Source organism: Panthera onca, chromosome E3, assembly GCF_046562875.1.
Source record: "Panthera onca isolate mPanOnc1 chromosome E3, mPanOnc1 haplotype 2, whole genome shotgun sequence".
NCBI lineage: Eukaryota > Metazoa > Chordata > Mammalia > Carnivora > Felidae > Panthera > Panthera onca.
This window is the reverse complement of record NC_138354.1, coordinates 9,138,665-9,156,739: the sequence shown is the minus strand read 5'-3', so window position 1 is coordinate 9,156,739 and position 18,075 is coordinate 9,138,665. Positions and strand designations below refer to the sequence as shown.

General features: G+C 52.6%; 1 protein-coding gene across 1 annotated transcript; it reads left to right on the top strand.

Annotated features, from left to right (window-relative positions):
- The first annotated feature begins 4,753 nt into the window (after positions 1 to 4,753).
- On the top strand, positions 4,754 to 12,308 carry ZP3 (zona pellucida glycoprotein 3). Its single transcript, XM_060649233.3, has 8 exons — positions 4,754 to 5,179; positions 7,041 to 7,159; positions 9,001 to 9,104; positions 9,181 to 9,358; positions 9,451 to 9,568; positions 11,417 to 11,508; positions 11,632 to 11,768; positions 12,087 to 12,308. Exons 1-8 carry the CDS (start codon positions 4,874 to 4,876, stop codon positions 12,305 to 12,307), a joined length of 1,275 nt encoding a protein of 424 aa, XP_060505216.3. The 5' UTR covers positions 4,754 to 4,873; the 3' UTR covers position 12,308.
- The last annotated feature ends 5,767 nt before the right edge of the window (positions 12,309 to 18,075 follow it).

Genomic DNA, 18,075 nt, shown 5'->3' with positions numbered 1-18,075 from the left:
ACAAACCTCGGGGCTGGAACTCACAAACCTCGAGATCATGACCTGAGCCGAAGGCGGTCGCTCAACCGGCTTAGCCACCCGGCACTCCAAAAGTCACTTCTCTTAAATGGTGTGTGCTTTTTTTCTTAGGAGGGGGCGGGGGAGGGGAGGGGAGAGTAGTGGGAGTCAGGTTAACAAATACCCCTCCATCTCACTCCGTCCTGAGAGGTTATAGTTCCTTCCACAGATTTTAAAGTTTTGTTCTTACACATTCAGCTCCTCCATTGATCTAGAATTCATTTTTATGTGTGAAGTCGAAATCCAGTTTTGTCCCCATATGGATAATGACTGTCATAGCTCCTTTTATTAAGTTGTCCATCTGTCCCCTCTGTCATGTGTCATATTTCACATATGCAAGTGGCTGTTTCTGGGCTCACTCATCTATTTCACTGCTGTTGTTTTTCTGTCCTAACAGCACCCCATTTAAATTACCATGGCTCTAGAATATGTCTTCATAGCTGCAAAAGTGTGTCTTTCATATTGTTCTTTTTCTTCAAAAGACTTGATTTCTTTCAGGGTGCCCTGGTGGCTCCATTGGTTGAGCGTCCGACTTCGGCTCAGGTCATGATCTCACAGTCCATGAGTTCGAGCCCCGCATCGGGTTCTGTGCTGACAGCTCAGAGCCTGGAGCCTGCTTTGGAATCTGTCTCCTTCTCTCACACTCCTCCCCTGCTCATGCTCTGTATCTCTCTCTCTCGAAATAAATAATAAAAACAGTTAAAAAATTTTTTTAAAACGTCTTGATTTCTTTGGTCCTTAGCCCTTCCATATAAATTTTAGAATCAGTTTGTCAAGTTCTGTACACCGTACACACACACACACATGCACACTCACACACACACACACACACCTGTTGGGATTTTGATAGAGATTATCAATTAACTTTCGGAGAATTGATATCTTTATGATAAATGTGTTTCCCATTCACAAATATGGAATATCTCTCAGTGCATTTTGATATTCTCTGATGACTTTCAATAAAGTTTCATAAAGTCATTCCTCAAAGATCTTGCACAATGGGGCGCCTGGGTGGCTCAGTCATTTAAGCGCCTGACTCTTGATTTCAGCTCAGGTCATGATGTCACAGGTTGTGAGTTCAAGCCCCACATTGGGCTCTGTGCTAACAGTGCAGAGCCTTCTTGGGATTCTCTCTCTCCCTCTCTCTCTGCCCCTCCCCCACTGGTGCATGTGTGCACACACACACACACTCTCTCTCTCTCAAAATAAATTTTAAAAAAATTTCAAAAAAGATCTTGCACATTTTTTGTTGGTATGTTTTATGCCCAGTAACCTCATATTTTATTTCAGCAATTGCTTTTGAGAACTAGTTAAAAGCCTTCTTCTGAAATTGGATCCCATTGACTTCTCTTTCCCTTGAAACTGACCTAGAGGGGGCTTATTTTTCACTTTTCATCTTGAAATCCTGTTTACCCTTTACCCTGATTTAGCAAATATGAACATTTTGCTGCATACACTTCTCTGTATCCCTTTATATTTGTATGTGTATATATGTACAAAGACGTGTATACACACATGCACATGCGTGTATACACGCACATATATGTATACACATACAAGGGTATGCACACGCATACATATACATACTTTTCCCCCAAAACCGGGCATCATCGCCTCACATCAGAAGGCACACGATGTCAGTTTATCCCACTAGTGGGACAATTTTTTTCCCACTAATTGTTAACTTTGACAATGTGGCTAAAGTGGTGTCTGCCATATTTATTCACCATGAAGTAACCACTTATTCCTTTGTAATTAATACAGAATCTTAAGGGAAAAATTTTGAGACTGTGCAAAGCTTCCATCCACTGTTTTTTTTCCCCCGTGTTGTTTTTATTGTGTCAAAATGTACATAAAATTTACCATTTGGGGACACCTGGCTGGCTCAGTCAGTGAGGCATGCAACTCTTGATCTCGGGGTTGTAAGTTGGAGCCCCACATTGGGTATAGGTATAGAGTTTACTTAAAAATAAAATCTTTCTAGGGGCGCCTGGGTGGCTCAGTGGGTTGAGCGCTCGATCAACACACTCGATCAGAGAGCTCGATCTCATGAAACCCATGAGATTATGATCTGAGCTGAAATCAAGAGTCACCTGACCCACCCAGACGCCCCACTGATGGTCATTTCTAAACTATCATTCTTCTTATGATTGTTAGTTGGCATTCTACTGTAAGGAAGTTACTTCCCTTTTCTGGAAAAATTTTCCCATGTATGTGTATTTATGGATCATCAGAATTGGATGCTCATGGATTCTTACTTTATTCGATGTGGAGTCCCCAATTTGGCCAGTGGGATTCCCCTCCCCCCACCATTCAATTTGGCTTGTATCCTTTTTTAAATTTATTTTTAAATGTTTATTTTTGAGAGAGAGAGAGTGCACGCGTGCACGCACAAGTGGGGGAGGGGTGGAGACAGAGAGGGACAGAGGACGAAGCAGGCTCTGTGATGACAGCAGCAAACCTGATATGGGGCTCGAACTCACAAACCTCAAGATCATGACCCGAGCCGAAGTTGGATGCTCAACCAACTGAGCCACCCAGGCACCTCCTTGTTTGTGTCCTTTTGACAGGTCCTCATCATTTTGTGAGTTTTTGCCATAACAGGATATTCCAGATTGACCTTGTACTTTGCTGGCTCTAGTCCTGCAATCAGCCAGTCTTTTAAGGAGCCCTAGGTCCCCCTGTTAGAGAGGAATTGTATTTAGAAACCAGTATCTGGGGGTGCCTGGGTGGCTTAGTGAAGTGTCCAGTTTGCGAATCTGAGCCCTGTGTTGGGCTCCGTTCTGACATCATGGAGCCTGCTTGGGATTCTCTCTCTCTGTCCCTCCCCTGCTTGCCCATGCCTGCACTCTCTCTCTCAAAAGACATAAACACTTTTTTTTTTTTTTTTTTTTTAAAGAAAAGAAACCAATATCTGGCCTCTACCAAATTGTAAGGAAAATGCTCTGGGCTGGTGGCCGTGCCTTTGGTGAATTCTGGCCACCAGATGGCAGCACTTCTCAGAAAAATGCGAAAGACCCAGAATCTGGACTGGCCACGCTCCCCGCTGGGAATGTTTTTGGTCCTCTTTCTGGAAAGGGAAAACACAACCTTACTACCACCTCATGTGCATACAGACTCCTCACACCCTCACCAATTTCTTCATGTCTTATTTGTTTGTAAACTCTAAGCCCAACGTGGGGGGGCTCCAACCCATGACCCCAAAATCAAGAGTCACATGCTCCACTGAGGCAAGTGCCCTATGTCCTTCTATCCTGAAGCTTTCTAAAAGGGGTTAGCTCCAGGGCAGAGAGGGAGAGGGGACAGATCCCAGGCTTCAGGGAGGCCCTGATCTCTAGTCCCCAGCCCACCCCACCCTATTTCCAGCACAATCCACAAACACAGCTGTGGGCAACAAGCATGGAGAGGCCCCTCCCCCTGAGGGCGCCACTCCTAAGACACAATGTCTCCAACTAGCTGTTCCTTGGGGCCTCAGGCTACAGCTGGCTCCCTCCCTCTGGGACTGGGTAGGTAAGTTAAAAAGAAAACTACAGGCCCAAAATGGCACCACTTGTGTTAAGGCAAGACTTATACCTAACCTACCTGCAGTTTCAACCCCTCAGAAAGGTAACCTTTAACCAGCCAACATAGGAATTTCCTGCACTAGTTTAAGTACTCGGAACTTTACTGAAAGACCACCTTCCGTTCACCCTAGGAGGGCAACCTTGACTAAAACAATGAATTCTTTCATAATAATTTCCTTTATGTCACTCCCTCTTTATTTTTTTAAATTATATTTTCTTTAAAAAAATATTTTTAATGTTTACTTCTTTTTTTGGGGGGTGGGGTGGGGAAGGGGCAGAGAGAGAGGGAGACACAGAATCCGAAGCAGGATCCAGGTTTTGAGCTGCCAGCTCAGAGCCCAACACAGGGCTCGAACCTAAAAACCGTGAGATCAAGACCTGAGCCGAAGTCGATGGCTCAACCGACTGAGCCACCCAGGCACCCCCTCCCTCTTTATTTTATTTTTAATTTTATTGGTTTTTGAGAGAGAGAGAGACAGAGCATGAGCCTCAGCACCTTCCATGGCCTCCCCTGCCCACACAGCAAAGTCTGGCATCTCAGCCAGACACTTTCAGGTCTCTGCCCCACCCACCTCCCCAGCCCCCCCAACAGCCACCAGGGATCCGAGGCTCCGGCAACTCTGAGTTCCTAGGCTTTTCTCCCAAGCCTCCCCTGTGCCCTCTCTTCACCTCTGTTCACCCAGCTGCCTCTGCCGGAACGGACCTCCCCTTCTATCACCCATAAAATTGGGCAAGAGCCCCTAAAATTACCTGGTCTTTTTTTTTTTTTTTTTTTTCCTGGTCTCTTAATGATGCTTCCTGTTCTCTCACTTGGAATAAGCTCCCTGCCACGCCCTGATTAGTTCTCCCGACCCTTCCGGCCATGAAGGCCTTTCTCCTGGTCTCCCCTATCGACCTGGGGCAGCTCTTAACTCCCTCGCAGGGCTGGCAAAAGGATAGACACGTGGGCGTAGGGGCGGGGCAAGACGTGACTGAATAGGCTGCCAGCCCACGCTTCTCAGATTTAACTAGTATACAAATCACTTGGGAAGAGAGTAAAACACCAGATTCTGACTCGGTAGGTCTGGGGTGGGGCTGAGCGGCAGCAGTTCTAACAAGCTCCCAGGTGGTGCTGATGTTTCTAGATGGGGGACTAACCCACTGATTGGTTGGGGAAGGGAAGCAGGTGGGAGCCCAGGTGCAAGTGGCATCATCCGGGGTATAAGACCACTGGGTGGTGGCTGTAGTTACCAGCGGGAGTGAGCGTAGGCGCCATGGGGCTGAGCTACGGGCTTTTCATCTGCTTTCTGCTTTGGGGAGGCACGGGGCTGTGCTATCCCCCAACCACCGCCGAGGATAAGACCCACCCCTCGCTGCCATCAAGCCCCTCTGTGATGGTAGAGTGTCGGCATGCCTGGCTGGTGGTCAACGTCAGCAAAAACCTTTTTGGTACTGGGAGGCTTGTGAGGCCTGCAGACCTCACCCTGGGTCCGGAGAACTGTGAGCCCCTGATCTCTGGGGACTCAGATGATATGGTCAGGTTTGAAGTCGAGCTGCACAAGTGTGGCAACAGCGTGCAGGTGAGACTTGGCCTTCTGGGCGGCGCTGGGGAGGGTGGATGCTGAGTGGATGTCCGGTGAGAGATGGGGCTGGGCCAGATCCCTTTCATTGGGGGCAGGCTGAGGCCTGAAGCTGGGCATTGGTGACACCGGGCTGGGGTGGTTGAAAGCTCTTGCCTCTACTGGCTGGAATCAGGTGGGGGGTGGGGGGCGGTGGAGTCCAGAGGTGGCAGTGAACTTTGGTCCAGATAGGGCATCCCCCACTCTGATTCCTGAGGATTTGTGAACCCCTGGAGAGCATCCAGCAGAGATGTGGCTGATTTGGGGGCTGTTTATGACCTGCGGGTGGCCCAGCATTTGCAGGAGCCCTAGGAACTTGTGGGGAAGAGGTAAAGCTCGAAGCAATCACGGGGGGGGGGTGGAAAACCCCTAATGTTGGCCTCCCTCATTCATGTTTAATGCCTCGAAGCCTCGAACTAAAAGAGGGAGGGGGCGAAGGGCATCATAATCCCCTCTGTGTTGAAGATTTTACAGGCACAAACGGGGCAGTCCCAAGTGGGGGATAGGGAAGCTTAATGCGGGAGTCGGGTACAAACAAGGGAAGAGCTGAGTAATTCAGGCTACAAGGAGGGGCTTCCAACAAAGCAGGGCTGGACTGGACACAGGATCCCTAACTGGTCCACAATTTTCTGGACTGACTTCCTGGTACCCCACTGAGAGCCATCTTCTCTGTCCTTGGCCCCTGCTCCCGCCCACCAGGTCTCAGTTTGGCAAGGGTGGGTACAAGCTCAGCACCTGGAACCCTCCTGGGACTCTGATCTTAGGTGCGTCCCCCCCACCCCCACCCCCACCCCACCAGGGCTTGCCCCAAGGCCTTCTGGCACTTGCTTCCCCGGGGAGAGGGGAGAGAGACCAGAGAACTGCGGGAGTTATTTGAGGAATTATTCTAGTTGAGTAACCCTCAATCTCTGAGCATTGGAATCACCTGGGGAGCATTTAAAAATTCTGATTCCCACCGCCTATGCTAAATCAGACCCCAGAAGTGGGAGCCAGACATCAGGATCTTTAAGGTCCCCAGGTGAGGCCGGTGAGCACAATCTGGCCACGCCTTTCTCCTGGGCAGGGTCTCCCAATCTTGCCGGACAATCACCTACGGCCAGGACCTGTGCTGTCTCCCAGGGCCATGATTGCTTTAACGCCCTGAAATTCTGAACTTCTGAACAAGGGGACCCACAAATTATGCAGCTGGTCCATTTGGGGCCCTCACTAATAGCAAGCTAGGGCTCTCCCCTGAAGATTGAGCGGTTAGGGGCCAGGCAGCCTCACTGTCCCCTTCTGGGTGGCCCACTGGAAGGTGCAGATTTCCCCAGTAGCACCTGCCTGGCTCTTCCTGCCTCAGGCAATCCCTGAACAGTTTCCCCTTCTGTGAAATGGGTGTGAGAATAAGTCCGAAGAGGACGGGCAACTTGAGTGTCCATTGCTGTGGCAACAAGTTAAAGTTCCTGGTACTTTCTGGCTTCTTCCAGGGAGCTTTTTGGTCCCAGACCTCAGCACCCCCCGAAGGAAGCTGTGTGTGGGGATGGGGGTGGCAGCCTGAGCGGGAGGCCGTGCCCGACACTCCTGGTCACTGGGCACTGCTTAGTGCCAGACATGGAGCTGATCCAGACCCCCTATGGGGGTGTCAGGAGTCAAGTCTGAAAAAACGGAGGTTCCAAGGTGGTACATGTTCAGGCTTTCCCATGGGTCAGCGGTAGGTGAACTTTGGGTCCAGGGCCTGTGGTCCCTCCATCCCCAGTGGGCTGCCCCTCCCTGTACCCTCACATGGGTTGGCAAACCTAGGGCAGGTGATGCCGGTAGGGTCAACCCCGCCCCCTCCCTGCAGGTGACCGAAGATGCCCTGGTGTATAGCACCTTCCTGCTCCACAACCCCCGCCCCGTGGGAAACCTGTCCATCCTGAGGACCAACCGTGCGGAAGTTCCCATCGAGTGCCGCTACCCCAGGTCAGTGTGGGTGGGGGCCTGTCGCGGCCCCTCAGCGAGCGCGTCAGCCTCCCGGCAGCATGACTGCGATAAGGTGGAGGTACTTAAGTCGTGGTCCCTGCTCCCTGTCCCAGCTGGGAGTGGGGAGCCCGTGGAGTCTCCTCTGAGCCTCCGGAATGCATCTGGGCCACAGCTGCCTCTCGGTGGAAGCTGCAGGGCTGCCCAGACCAGGCCTTGGAGTTCAGAGAGCCTCTGAGTAAAGCGAGAAGTTCTAGGCTCCTGTGATCCCTGCTTGCCCTTTGCCCAAGTCTTCCCCCCCCCCCCCCCTCCAGTACCCGAGTGCAGGTGGCGGGAGCCCCTCAAGCCTTAGCCCTAAGGATGTGCCTGTGAACTTGGGCACTGAGGCATGAGGAGAGGGCGACTAGGCTCATAACGACAAGGCCATGATGGCGAGTCTTATGTGGCTGAGTCGAGTGCAGAGTGCATAGGCTTTAATCCTGCCCCTCCATCTGGGAGGAGGTCAGGAAGGTCCGTGCTGCTACCACAAGGGCATGGAGATGAGCCATGGCATAGGCCTGGGGAGGAGTCAAGGTAGAAGCTCCCAGAACAAGATCCTGGGAGGGTACATAAAGGGGCAGGTGGGGGTGAGACCTCTGGGCAGGGCCACACACTCACGCACACCAGGGAGGGCAGCGTGTCACTAATAGAGGCTGTAGCCCAGGGCCCCTTCAATAAGGGAAGGGGGACATATAGGTTCTAAAGGCCCAACAGATCCAGAGAAGGTACTCAGGCTGGCACCTTAGCAGGCACCCCCTGCCACCCCAACCGCTGCTGCCACCGTGAACCTAACTGAATGGCAAGGATGGTCTCTGAACCCGGAAGGTCCTCTGGCCACTGGTACAGGAGGCAGATGGAGTCGGGGAGACCAGCTGAGATGGGATGGAGGGAGTCCTGACCTGTGGGAGCAGGGGTGGAGGGGTGGGCTGGAGGGAGCTCAGCGCCTGACCGGGTAGGGTAGGGGAGACGGAGGAGCCAAGGGCAGGAAGGCTAGCTGCCCCCTCTCTCGCTAGAGAGGCCAAAGCCCTCCTCGGACCACAGCGGTCTTGCTCCAGAAGGTCTCTGCCTGGGACAGACCTGAGAATGTTGGCTTGCCTGGCCCCACGGGGGTGGGCAGTGCAGGGGGCCTGCCACAGGCTGGGGTGCTCGGACTTCCAGATGCCCGAGGCCTGCTTCTCAGATGACCTAGCCTCTTCCGCGAGTCCCGGTGGGGTGACTCCCACTGCTTCCGAGGACCTTCCCGTCCTGGTCTAGGCTCAGACGGTCTCCGTGGCTTCTCAAGGACCTAGCTGTATTTGTATTTCTGAAGGACTGCACTAGATCTCAGCTCAAGAACGCTGAGGGGTGCAGAGAGGGAGGGCTGCCTCAGACCCAAAACCTGAGCCCCGATAAGCCCAGCTGGGTCTAAGGGCCAGACTCCTCACTCAGGTGTATCCCATTTTCGTGCCTCCGCCTGGGTCATGGCTACACACACACACACACACACACACACACACACACACACACACACACACATACACACACACATACACACACACATACACACACACATACACACACACATACACACACACATACACACACACATACACACACACATACACACACACATACACACACACATACACACACACATACACACACACATACACACACACACACATACACACACACACACACACACACATACACACACACACACATACACACACACGCCTCCTCCCCCACCACCTCCCATTGAAGACTCCCCTGAAGCCAGATGGGGTGAGCTCGGGACAGGTGTGGGCAACTGCTCTTCTCCGTAGGCATAGCAACGTGAGCAGCGAGGCCATCCTGCCCACCTGGGTGCCCTTCAGGACCACAATGCTCTCAGAGGAGAAGCTGGCTTTCTCTCTGCGCCTGATGGAGGGTGAGCACAGGGGGATGGCGGAGGGGGGCTGCAGGGAGCGCTCTGGCGGTCTCTCACCCCTGGCTGTGCCTTTCAGAGGACTGGGGCTCCGAGAAGCAGTCCCCCACTTTCCAGTTGGGAGATCTAGCCCACCTCCAGGCCGAAGTCCACACTGGCCGCCACATACCACTGCGACTGTTTGTGGACTACTGTGTGGCCACGCTGACACCAGACCAGAACGCCTCCCCTCATCACACCATCGTGGACTTCCACGGGTGAGGGCTGGGCCACCTCTGGGGGGAGCCCTTGTAACGTGACCTTTACCGCCTTAGCCCCTGACTCCGTTGTCTCCTCTTTCTCTTCAAAGCTGTCTCGTGGATGGTCTCTCTGATGCCTCTTCTGCCTTCAAAACCCCCAGACCCAGGCCAGAGACTCTCCAGTTCACAGTAGACACCTTCCACTTTGCTAATGACCCCAGAAACATGGTAATAGCCTCTAAAAAAGAAAAAAACACTTTGGGGCACCTGGCTGGCTCAGTTGGTAAAGCATGCAACTCTGATCCCAGGGTTGGGAGTTTAAGCCCCACATTCTGAAGTTTGGAACAGCTGGTCAGGAAGTGATGAAAAAATCCCTGTTACCGACTGACTCTACATTAACCCCCTGGAAAGGTCACCTAATACCATATATTTTCACTTAATTGGGGTGGGGGCCTGGCATTACTTCTTGAACATGATTATGGAAATCCTCATAGAATTTTACGGCAAATACCTACACACCTACCATCTAGAGCTCTATTAGACTGGTAAGTGAATGTGAGTAAAGTACTATCCGGTTGTTTTTTGTTGTTTTTTTTTTAACGTTTATTTATTTTTGAGACAGAGACAGAGCATGAACGGGGGAGGGGCAGAGAGAGGGAAACACAGAATCAGAAGCAGGCTCCAGGCTCTGAGCCATCAGCCCAGAGCCCGACGCGGGGCTTGAACTCACGGACTGCGAGATCGTGACCTGAGCTGAAGTCTGACGCTTAACCGACTGAGCCACCCAGGTGCCCCAGTACTATCTGGTTTTACTTGGAAATCCTCAAAAGCTACTTAAGCTCCTAGAGGACTCTAAGCAGCTGGGTTTGCAAGCCACTGAACCCGAGGCTCCTATGGCTGGGGGGGGGGGGGGTGGGCATTAAGGGGTGAGCACAGTGAATTTGTAGAAGATGATACTGAAGCTACCTGCCCCCACCCCCCGCAGTTCTGTTGAACAGGAAGCTTGAAACAGACTGGCAGGTAGCAGGACGGGTATGAATTGAAGACATGTCCTATTGGTGACATGTCCTAAAGCTGATGGTAGGTCCTGGGGTGGGGGATAAAGGAGAGCAGACTGAGAAAGGGTCCTGGTCCCCAGATCAGTGACCTTGTAGGTCCTAGGGTAGAGGAGCCCAGTTGGGGTTGGGAATGCCGTTAACTTCAGAGGCGGTCTGGTGGAGGGGAGGGGGAGAAGTTTTCATATGGGGGGTGGTTCTCAGCGCAGGAGCCACCAGAGCTGGGATCTGTATCTTGCGGGGGGGAGGAGGCAGGGCGGGTGCCAGAGGACAATGAAGAATGAAAGGTAGCCTGAGTTCTGGGAGCGTTCCCCTCAAAGGTGGATAGGATGGTTTGGCTGACTGTGGCCACCGCATGGGGGAGGGGGGGTGGGTGTAAACCCTTATTTACGAGGGTCAGGGAACCATTCTACGGTCACGGGCCCCAGTTAACATCAAAAAAAAAAAAATGTCCTGGGAGAGAGCTGAGGATAAAAGCAGTACTTTCCTGAAATAAGGATTCTAAGGGACTCTGAAGCCCGTCTCTGCTGGGGCAGATACAAGGCCAGTGGCCAGAAGTGCCTCCCGGCTCGTTGGCGTTTCTGGAGTGGCTTCCTTGCTGGTATACTCAGCCACTAGGTGGTGGCCAAGGCTTGTGGCTTTGCGAAAGGCTTCAGAGAGAAGGTGGTAGAACTTCTCTGCCCTTGTGGGGTTGGCAGGGGGTGTGAAGTGCACTACCTAGAGTATGAAAAGGACCTCTGCCAAATGGGCCAGGGCTGACCTGAGCCCCAGTTTTGTCAAAATCTCCCCTACCCCAGGTGGCAGGGGAAGCCATCGGACAGGGTTGGGGAAAGACAGCAGGGAGTAAAGCTGGTGGGTTTTAGTCCTAGAGTCTGGTCTGCCACTTCCTCCAAAATCTTGGGCAAGTTCACCTCTGACCTTCCATCTGTGAAATGGAACTGAGGGTTAAGAAAGAATTGGCTTCCTGAAGTCATTGGTAGAGCCTAGACCTCCACCCTGTAACGGCTGCTCTTACTTCTAGATCTATATCACCTGCCATCTGAAAGTCACTCCAGCTAGCCGAGTCCCGGACCAGCTAAACAAAGCCTGTTCCTTCATCAAGTCTTCTAACAGGTGAGGCAACAGGTTAGACGTGGCTGGGGTAGAAAGCCTGCCCAGCTTCTCTGGTGTGTAGGTCATCAAGCTGCTTCCTGCTGGCAACCTAGCCGTCCGATCTTTTCGTCTTCCTCTGCTCAGGTGGTTCCCAGTAGAAGGCCCTGCTGACATCTGTAACTGTTGTAACAAAGGTAGCTGTGGCCTTCCGGGCCGCTCCTTGAGGCTGTCCCACCTAGACAGACCGCGGCACAAGATGGCTTCCCGAAATCGCAGGCATGGTATGGCTTAGGACTGCTGCGGGGCTACGGCTCTCCCCTCAGTATAGGGTAACTGCCTTACTGCAGAGGGACATTCCTCCTCTGTCCCCCATTCAAGGCTGCTCACCTCTGGGGCAATGCTGTTCATGGCCTTCCTAACATAGAAGCCTTGGGGTTAATAGGGGGCTCTAACCCCCCATGCCAGTGTCAGCCGGGGGGTCCTGAGTAGGGCATAATGACAATTGTGGGGGGATAATACAGCTGTTAGAATAAAACCTAGTTCAGTCTACTGGAACAGCAAAACCCTTTATCTGACCCCAGGTGTCCTGTATCTTTCAGTGACTGAAGAAGCAGATATCACCGTGGGGCCTCTGATCTTCCTGGGAAAGGCTGCCGATCGTGGTGCGGAGGGGTCGACCTCACCTCACACCTCTGTGATGGTGGGCATAGGCCTGGCCACGGTGTTGTCCCTGACTCTGGCTACCATTGTCCTGGGTCTCGCCAGGAGGCATCACACTGCTTCCCGCCCTATGATCTGCCCTGTGTCTGCTTCCCAATAAAAGAAAAAAGCTTTTTGGGTATAGCACAGTGATGTCAGATAGGGGTGAGCTGGAGGAGGGGGGCGACGGTACAACAGTGTCATGGGCTCAGAGGAGCCCAACCCAACAAGGACTGTTGTACTTCCAGTGTGGGGGTGATCTACCAGTGGAGAGGGTGGACTGATTTGTGAGGGCAAGCCTGCATTTTCCTGGCTTTGGGCAACGTGGCCTTCCTGGGGCAGGAGTTGGGGTGGGGGGTAGGGGCTCATCTTCCCTGGTGACAGTAATCTCATGCCTCCCAGGAGGCCAGGGTGTAAGCTGTTGGAAGCCAGGCCTCCTCCTGGGCTAGCAAAGGGTTTGTGTCTCTGGACCCCATGCATCTGAATTGGGGGTGGGGGCAGGGAGGAAAGGACTGAGTCTTCTAGGGGCAGCAGGCTAGAGGCCCAGAGGTCAGAGGTGACTAGGTCCAGGGCAGTGGTCTGGACAGTGGTCCCCTTGGGCCTGAAGCTGCTGTAAAGGAGAATGTCTTGGGGGGGGGGGGGGGCGGGAGCGGGAGCTCTGGACAGGTCCCTGGCTTGGGGGTGGGCACCTCAGGAGGGCTGGGACTGCCTGAAGCTTCTTGTCACTGACAGGAGCTGTCTTGCTGCCTCTCTTGCTCCCAGGTAGAACTGCCCTCCTCTCCCAGGCCCTGGGAATGTCCAGGAGAGAATGTGGCCCCTTGTCTGAGAGCTGTGGCTCTTGGCTGGTTCCATTCCCCACCCCTCCACCAGGCCTGGCTCATTTTCCTGAGTGAAAATCACCTTCACCGGGACTCCCCACCTTGCCAGTTACCTGCTGTGAGCCTGAGGGTCCTCGTGGGCAAAATGGAGCTGGTAACTGTTGGGCGGTCCTGTTGGACATAAATTGATTGGAAGCGAAAGGAGCTGTGTGTTTCTGCAGCCTGGGGCCTGGCTGGGGGCAGGGGCTCAAGTGTGTTGATAGAGGCATAGAGGCAGTTAGCCAAAGTCTTGGGATTCTGGGTCTGAGAACAGGAAGCCCCTTGACCTTGGCTCTTGCCCCTCTAGGTGTGGCCTGTGAACACTATTAGCATCACCTGGGGATTTACGGAAAGGCCAAGTTTTGGGTCCCATGCCAGACTGAATCTGCATTTTAAAATCTCCAGGTGATTCAAGTGCACCAGGCCCGGGAGTTTGCATCCCGAAAGAATCCTGCTCCCCCCCCCCTCCCCCAGCAGGTCAGAGTGGGCTGTGTGAGGAAGTAAAAGGCTGGAGGTAAGAGGGGTGGGCCTCCTGGAGCTGGTGACCCTGGAGCAAATCCTTCAAGAGCGGGCAGGCCCTAGCTGGACAAAACGGGATGTGGGTGTGGAGGGAAGAGAGAAAGGGAGAACACTTCTCCCTGGCAGAAGGGAGGGCTTTGATGGTCTATGAGCCGTGGAGTAGAGAGGGAGGCCTCCTAGGGCCGCCAACAATGAAAAGGAGCCACTGCATGGAAGGTCGTGTCAGGAAGACCCATAGGGACAGAGACTGGCCTGGAGGCAGAGAAAGGACCAGCCCGGCTCCCCGCCACTGCTGCCTTGGCAGGCCACTTCATCTGTAACGTGCACCGTGAGCGGAGTGGCATCCGGGCTCAGGCAGCAGGACTTGGGCCAGAGGGCCTGTGTCCCGTCCCACGAAGCTTGACTCCTCATGAGCATGTTTCCTCCTCCGCGGCATCGTCCCCTTTCAGGAGGTTTGAGTTCTCAACTTCAGCATTCCTGGGAGGGGTAATGTGTTACTTGGGGCCCAGTACAGGGGTTCAGAACAAGCTCCCCCCCGCCCCCCACGCAAAGTGTGCTGCTTTGCCTATAGCTCACGATCACTTCTGTGCCCATCAAGACCCAACAGTTCAAGAGAAATTTTTGCTCCCTTAACTACCTAGAAGAATTGAAGTTGGGCGTCTTTCCCACAATGGGGTTCTTACCAGAGCTAAATCTTCTCTAAGTGATCCATCGGGGGGGGGGGGGGGGGGGCGGCGCACACATTCACTCTTCCTGGTCTGTGAATCGCCTTCTGTGCCTTTGAAGCCCCAGGCTCTCATCCCTTTTGGTTCAGGAGGGCATATGTACTTCCTTTTAACTTTGGGAACCCCATATTTGTGAGAGATTCGCACAAGCAAAATTAAACCTGCTGTTCTCCTGTTAATGTGTTTCCTGTCAACTTTTAGCCTAACCAGCGTGAGTTTGCTCCTCGAAGAGCCAAGGAGATCATAGGGAATGGCTTCCAAAGCAGTGACTCCCCGAGAGAGATGGCGAATGGGTCCCTTCTGTTTAGGGTTAGGATGGCTATTTAGACAGGGAGGCCTAGGTAGAGGTGGGCGTGATGCATGTGCCTTAAGGAAACACGCCTGTAGAGACATTGTATGTTATGTAAATGAGGCTGAGGCTCCTCCCTGGGGGAGGGTTTTAGTATTCTAATGAGGTAAACTTAAAGTTGGGTCATTCCAGAGGCCACTCTGTGGTCCATCTGCCCCAGTGCAAGTCAAGTTTAGCTCAAAAGGTCTGGGTGGTCTGGGAGGCCTTGTCAGGGCCTTCGCCATCCCCTGAGGGGTGGTTTCGGATTTCATTTGCCCGAGTTTATTTTTTTATTTTTTAAAACTTTTTTTTTTTTTTTTTTTTATCATTTATTTATCTTTGAGACAGAGACAGAGCATGAACGGGGGAGGGGCAGAGAGGGAGACACAGAATCGGAAGCAGGCTCCAGGCTCTGGGCCATCCCAGAGCCTGACGCGGGGCTCGAACTCACGGACCGCAAGATCGTGACCTGAGCTGAAGTCGGACGCTCAACCCACTGAGCCACCTAGGCGCCCCTCATTTGCCTGAGTTTAGAGATAAGCTGGAAAGAAGAGTTTAGGGGAAGATGTAAGACAAAGGTTAATGGGTGCAAGCAGGTAGGCAGCAACTGTCGGGTCTTGAGGTCTAGCTGGCGACCAACTTAATTCTTAGACCGGCCAGAAAAACCTGTGGAAGATGAGGCTTTTCCCTCCCCAACACCAGCATGTGTTCAGACAGAACCACACTCTATGAGCTCCGGCTGCTTCCACAACCCCCAAGGGGACTGTCCGTCCGCTACTTGCCCTCCTGTTTCTGGGGCTTGCAACATCCTGGGAAGTCCTCTCCAACTTCCGCTGTCCTTGGGAACAGGAAGTGGTTGTAGCTGGTGTGAGGAGGAAGTGTGAGGAGCAGGTCAGCTCCAACCAGTGCCAGATGGGCCTCCTCTCTCCGGGTGCCACCGAGAGGCAGCCTCCAGCACGGAGATCCGAGGGCCCTGCCTCCAGTCTCAACTGGAGGCTTGAGCGGGGAAAGGGAGGGAGGTGGCCGGCAGCTGAGGGTCTGGATTTCCATTGCCTACGGCCACCTGTTTCCCTGGTGTTTGGGGCAGCTGCCTATCACATCCCGTGAAACTCTCCGTGGACGAACACTCCATGGGTTTAAAACTTTGTGCTTCCTGGTGGCCAGGGGAAAAAAGGACAATGCGGAGGAAGGGGGGAGCCGGGGAGTAAAATCATGTTTGTACAAATACAAAATGAAAATGTGTCCAAGGTCTTTTTTTTTTAAGATTATTTTGAGAGCGAGCTCTCGTGTGTGAGAGCGGGGGAGGGGCACAGAGAGAGAGAGAGAGAGAGAGAGGGAGAGCGAGAAAATCCCAAGGAGGCTCCCTCCACATGGTCAGCGCAGAGCCCGATGCGGGCTGGAACCCACAAACTATGAGATTACCCCCCCCCTCCGCCGCGCCCAAAGGTCTTGTTTTTTTTTTTTTTTTAAATTTTTTTTTCAACGTTTTTTATTTTTGGGACAGAGAGAGACAGAGCATGAACGGGGGAGGGGCAGAGAGAGAGGGAGACACAGAATCGGAAACAGGCTCCAGGCTCCGAGCCATCAGCCCAGAGCCCGACGCGGGGCTCGAACTCACGGACCGCGAGATCGTGACCTGAGCTGAAGTCGGACGCTTAACCGACTGCGCCACCCAGGCGCCCCCCAAAGGTCTTGTTTTTTTGTTTTTTTGTTTTTTTTTATTTTTTTATTTTTTTATTTTTGGGACAGAGAGAGACAGAGCATGAACGGGGGAGGGTCAGAGAGAGAGGGAGACACAGAATCGGAAACAGGCTCCAGGCTCCGAGCCATCAGCCCAGAGCCTGACGCGGGGCTCGAACTCACAGACCGCGAGATCGTGGCCTGGCTGAAGTCGGACGCTTAACCGACTGCGCCACCCAGGCGCCCCCCAAAGGTCTTGTTTTAACTCCTTCCTTGAGGGGAACTGCCAGAGGCGAAATGGGTTCAAAGGAGAATCTGAAGATTTACATAAAGTAGTCAGGAATGCAGAAATGAATTTGTTGATAGATGCAAGTTTGGCTTCCTACAAAGGGCAGAAATCCATTGCATCTCCCCAGACAAGACTTATTTGCAATAATTTGCACTACTGATTTTCCACAATATACAGAATTGCAAAATATCTTCCGTCAAAGACCAGGAAAGGCAGACTTTTACAGAGTCAGGGTATCTGGAAGGGTGTGAGAGGACATTCCGTAATCTCTTTGTTCATGTCTGTGTCTGAGACTCACGTTTTTTCCTGATGGGTGTTAGATTTATCACGTATTTTTAGCAATCCTAAGCAGCAACTAGGGACTATTGGAAGTTTTCCGGGGGAGGTTGGCTACCACCAGAAAGACAACTTTGTCTCTCGGGGGGGCGCCTCTTGCCCTCGGCCTTTAGGCTAAAAGGCCTGCCTTGTCCACGCACAACTGACACCTCTCTTATGTGGATCTCAAACCAGGATGCCAGAGTACTAACTTACAATGAGTAAGTAACTTACAATGGGGTGGAGGGCATAGATCCAGTGAGATTGCCTGGTGTGAAAGCAAACTTCTCGGATGAGTTAACTGTGAGTACACATCAATTATTTCAGACTCGCAGCAAAGGAACCAGCAAAAAGGACAAGCCAGTTCAAAACGTGTTCCAAGGGGCTGGGACTTACATAAGATGACGAACGCTTTTAGGGGCTTCATCCTGGGGCTGCAGAGCCATCACGCTTTTGTTGGCCGTGTAGGTCACACCTGGGTCCTGAGTGGGCACTGTCGCCCAGAGATGCCAGGTGCTGTCTATTAATCAGAAATAATGAGCCAGGCAGCTGTGGCTTCTAATCAGACGGTCCCTCCAGAGCGTCAGATGGAGGCCAATTAGCCGAGTGGCACCAAGCAACAAAATTCTGCCTTTCCAAGCAAAACCTCAGAAAGTGCTTGAGTCCCTGAGCGGTGATGCTGGGCCCCTATGTCATGGATCTTTTCTTGCTCCCGAGTGAGCTGGGGCTGTTCCAGGATCGGAACCTTCGGAAGCAGTAAATCCTGGCACCTGGAATGGAGTCTGAGAACTTTTGGGGGAAAAAAAAAAAAGAGTTTCTTTGGCCACCGTCACTCCCCATTCCGTGGCCAACAGCCACATTCTTTCTTGGGCCACGCCATTCATTCTTAGTTGCTAGGGAGCCTTCGGAAGCCTGCGAGCAAGCTCCATTTGAGACGTTAAAACACACACACAAAGCTCCCCTTCGGGGCAGATGATTTTGTGAGGACAAAGAGCCCATGCCAGGAATGTTTCCGTCCCCGTTCATCCCTATGTGCCCTTTGTGCCAGGTGTACCTAACCTGCCCTACTGTGTGTTCACATTTTCCAAACCAAAACCACAAATAGGTGCATGTTCCCTATGCTGTGAAAGTTTCTTTTTTGCTTAACCATAGACCTTGGCCATTGTTCCCTTAGTA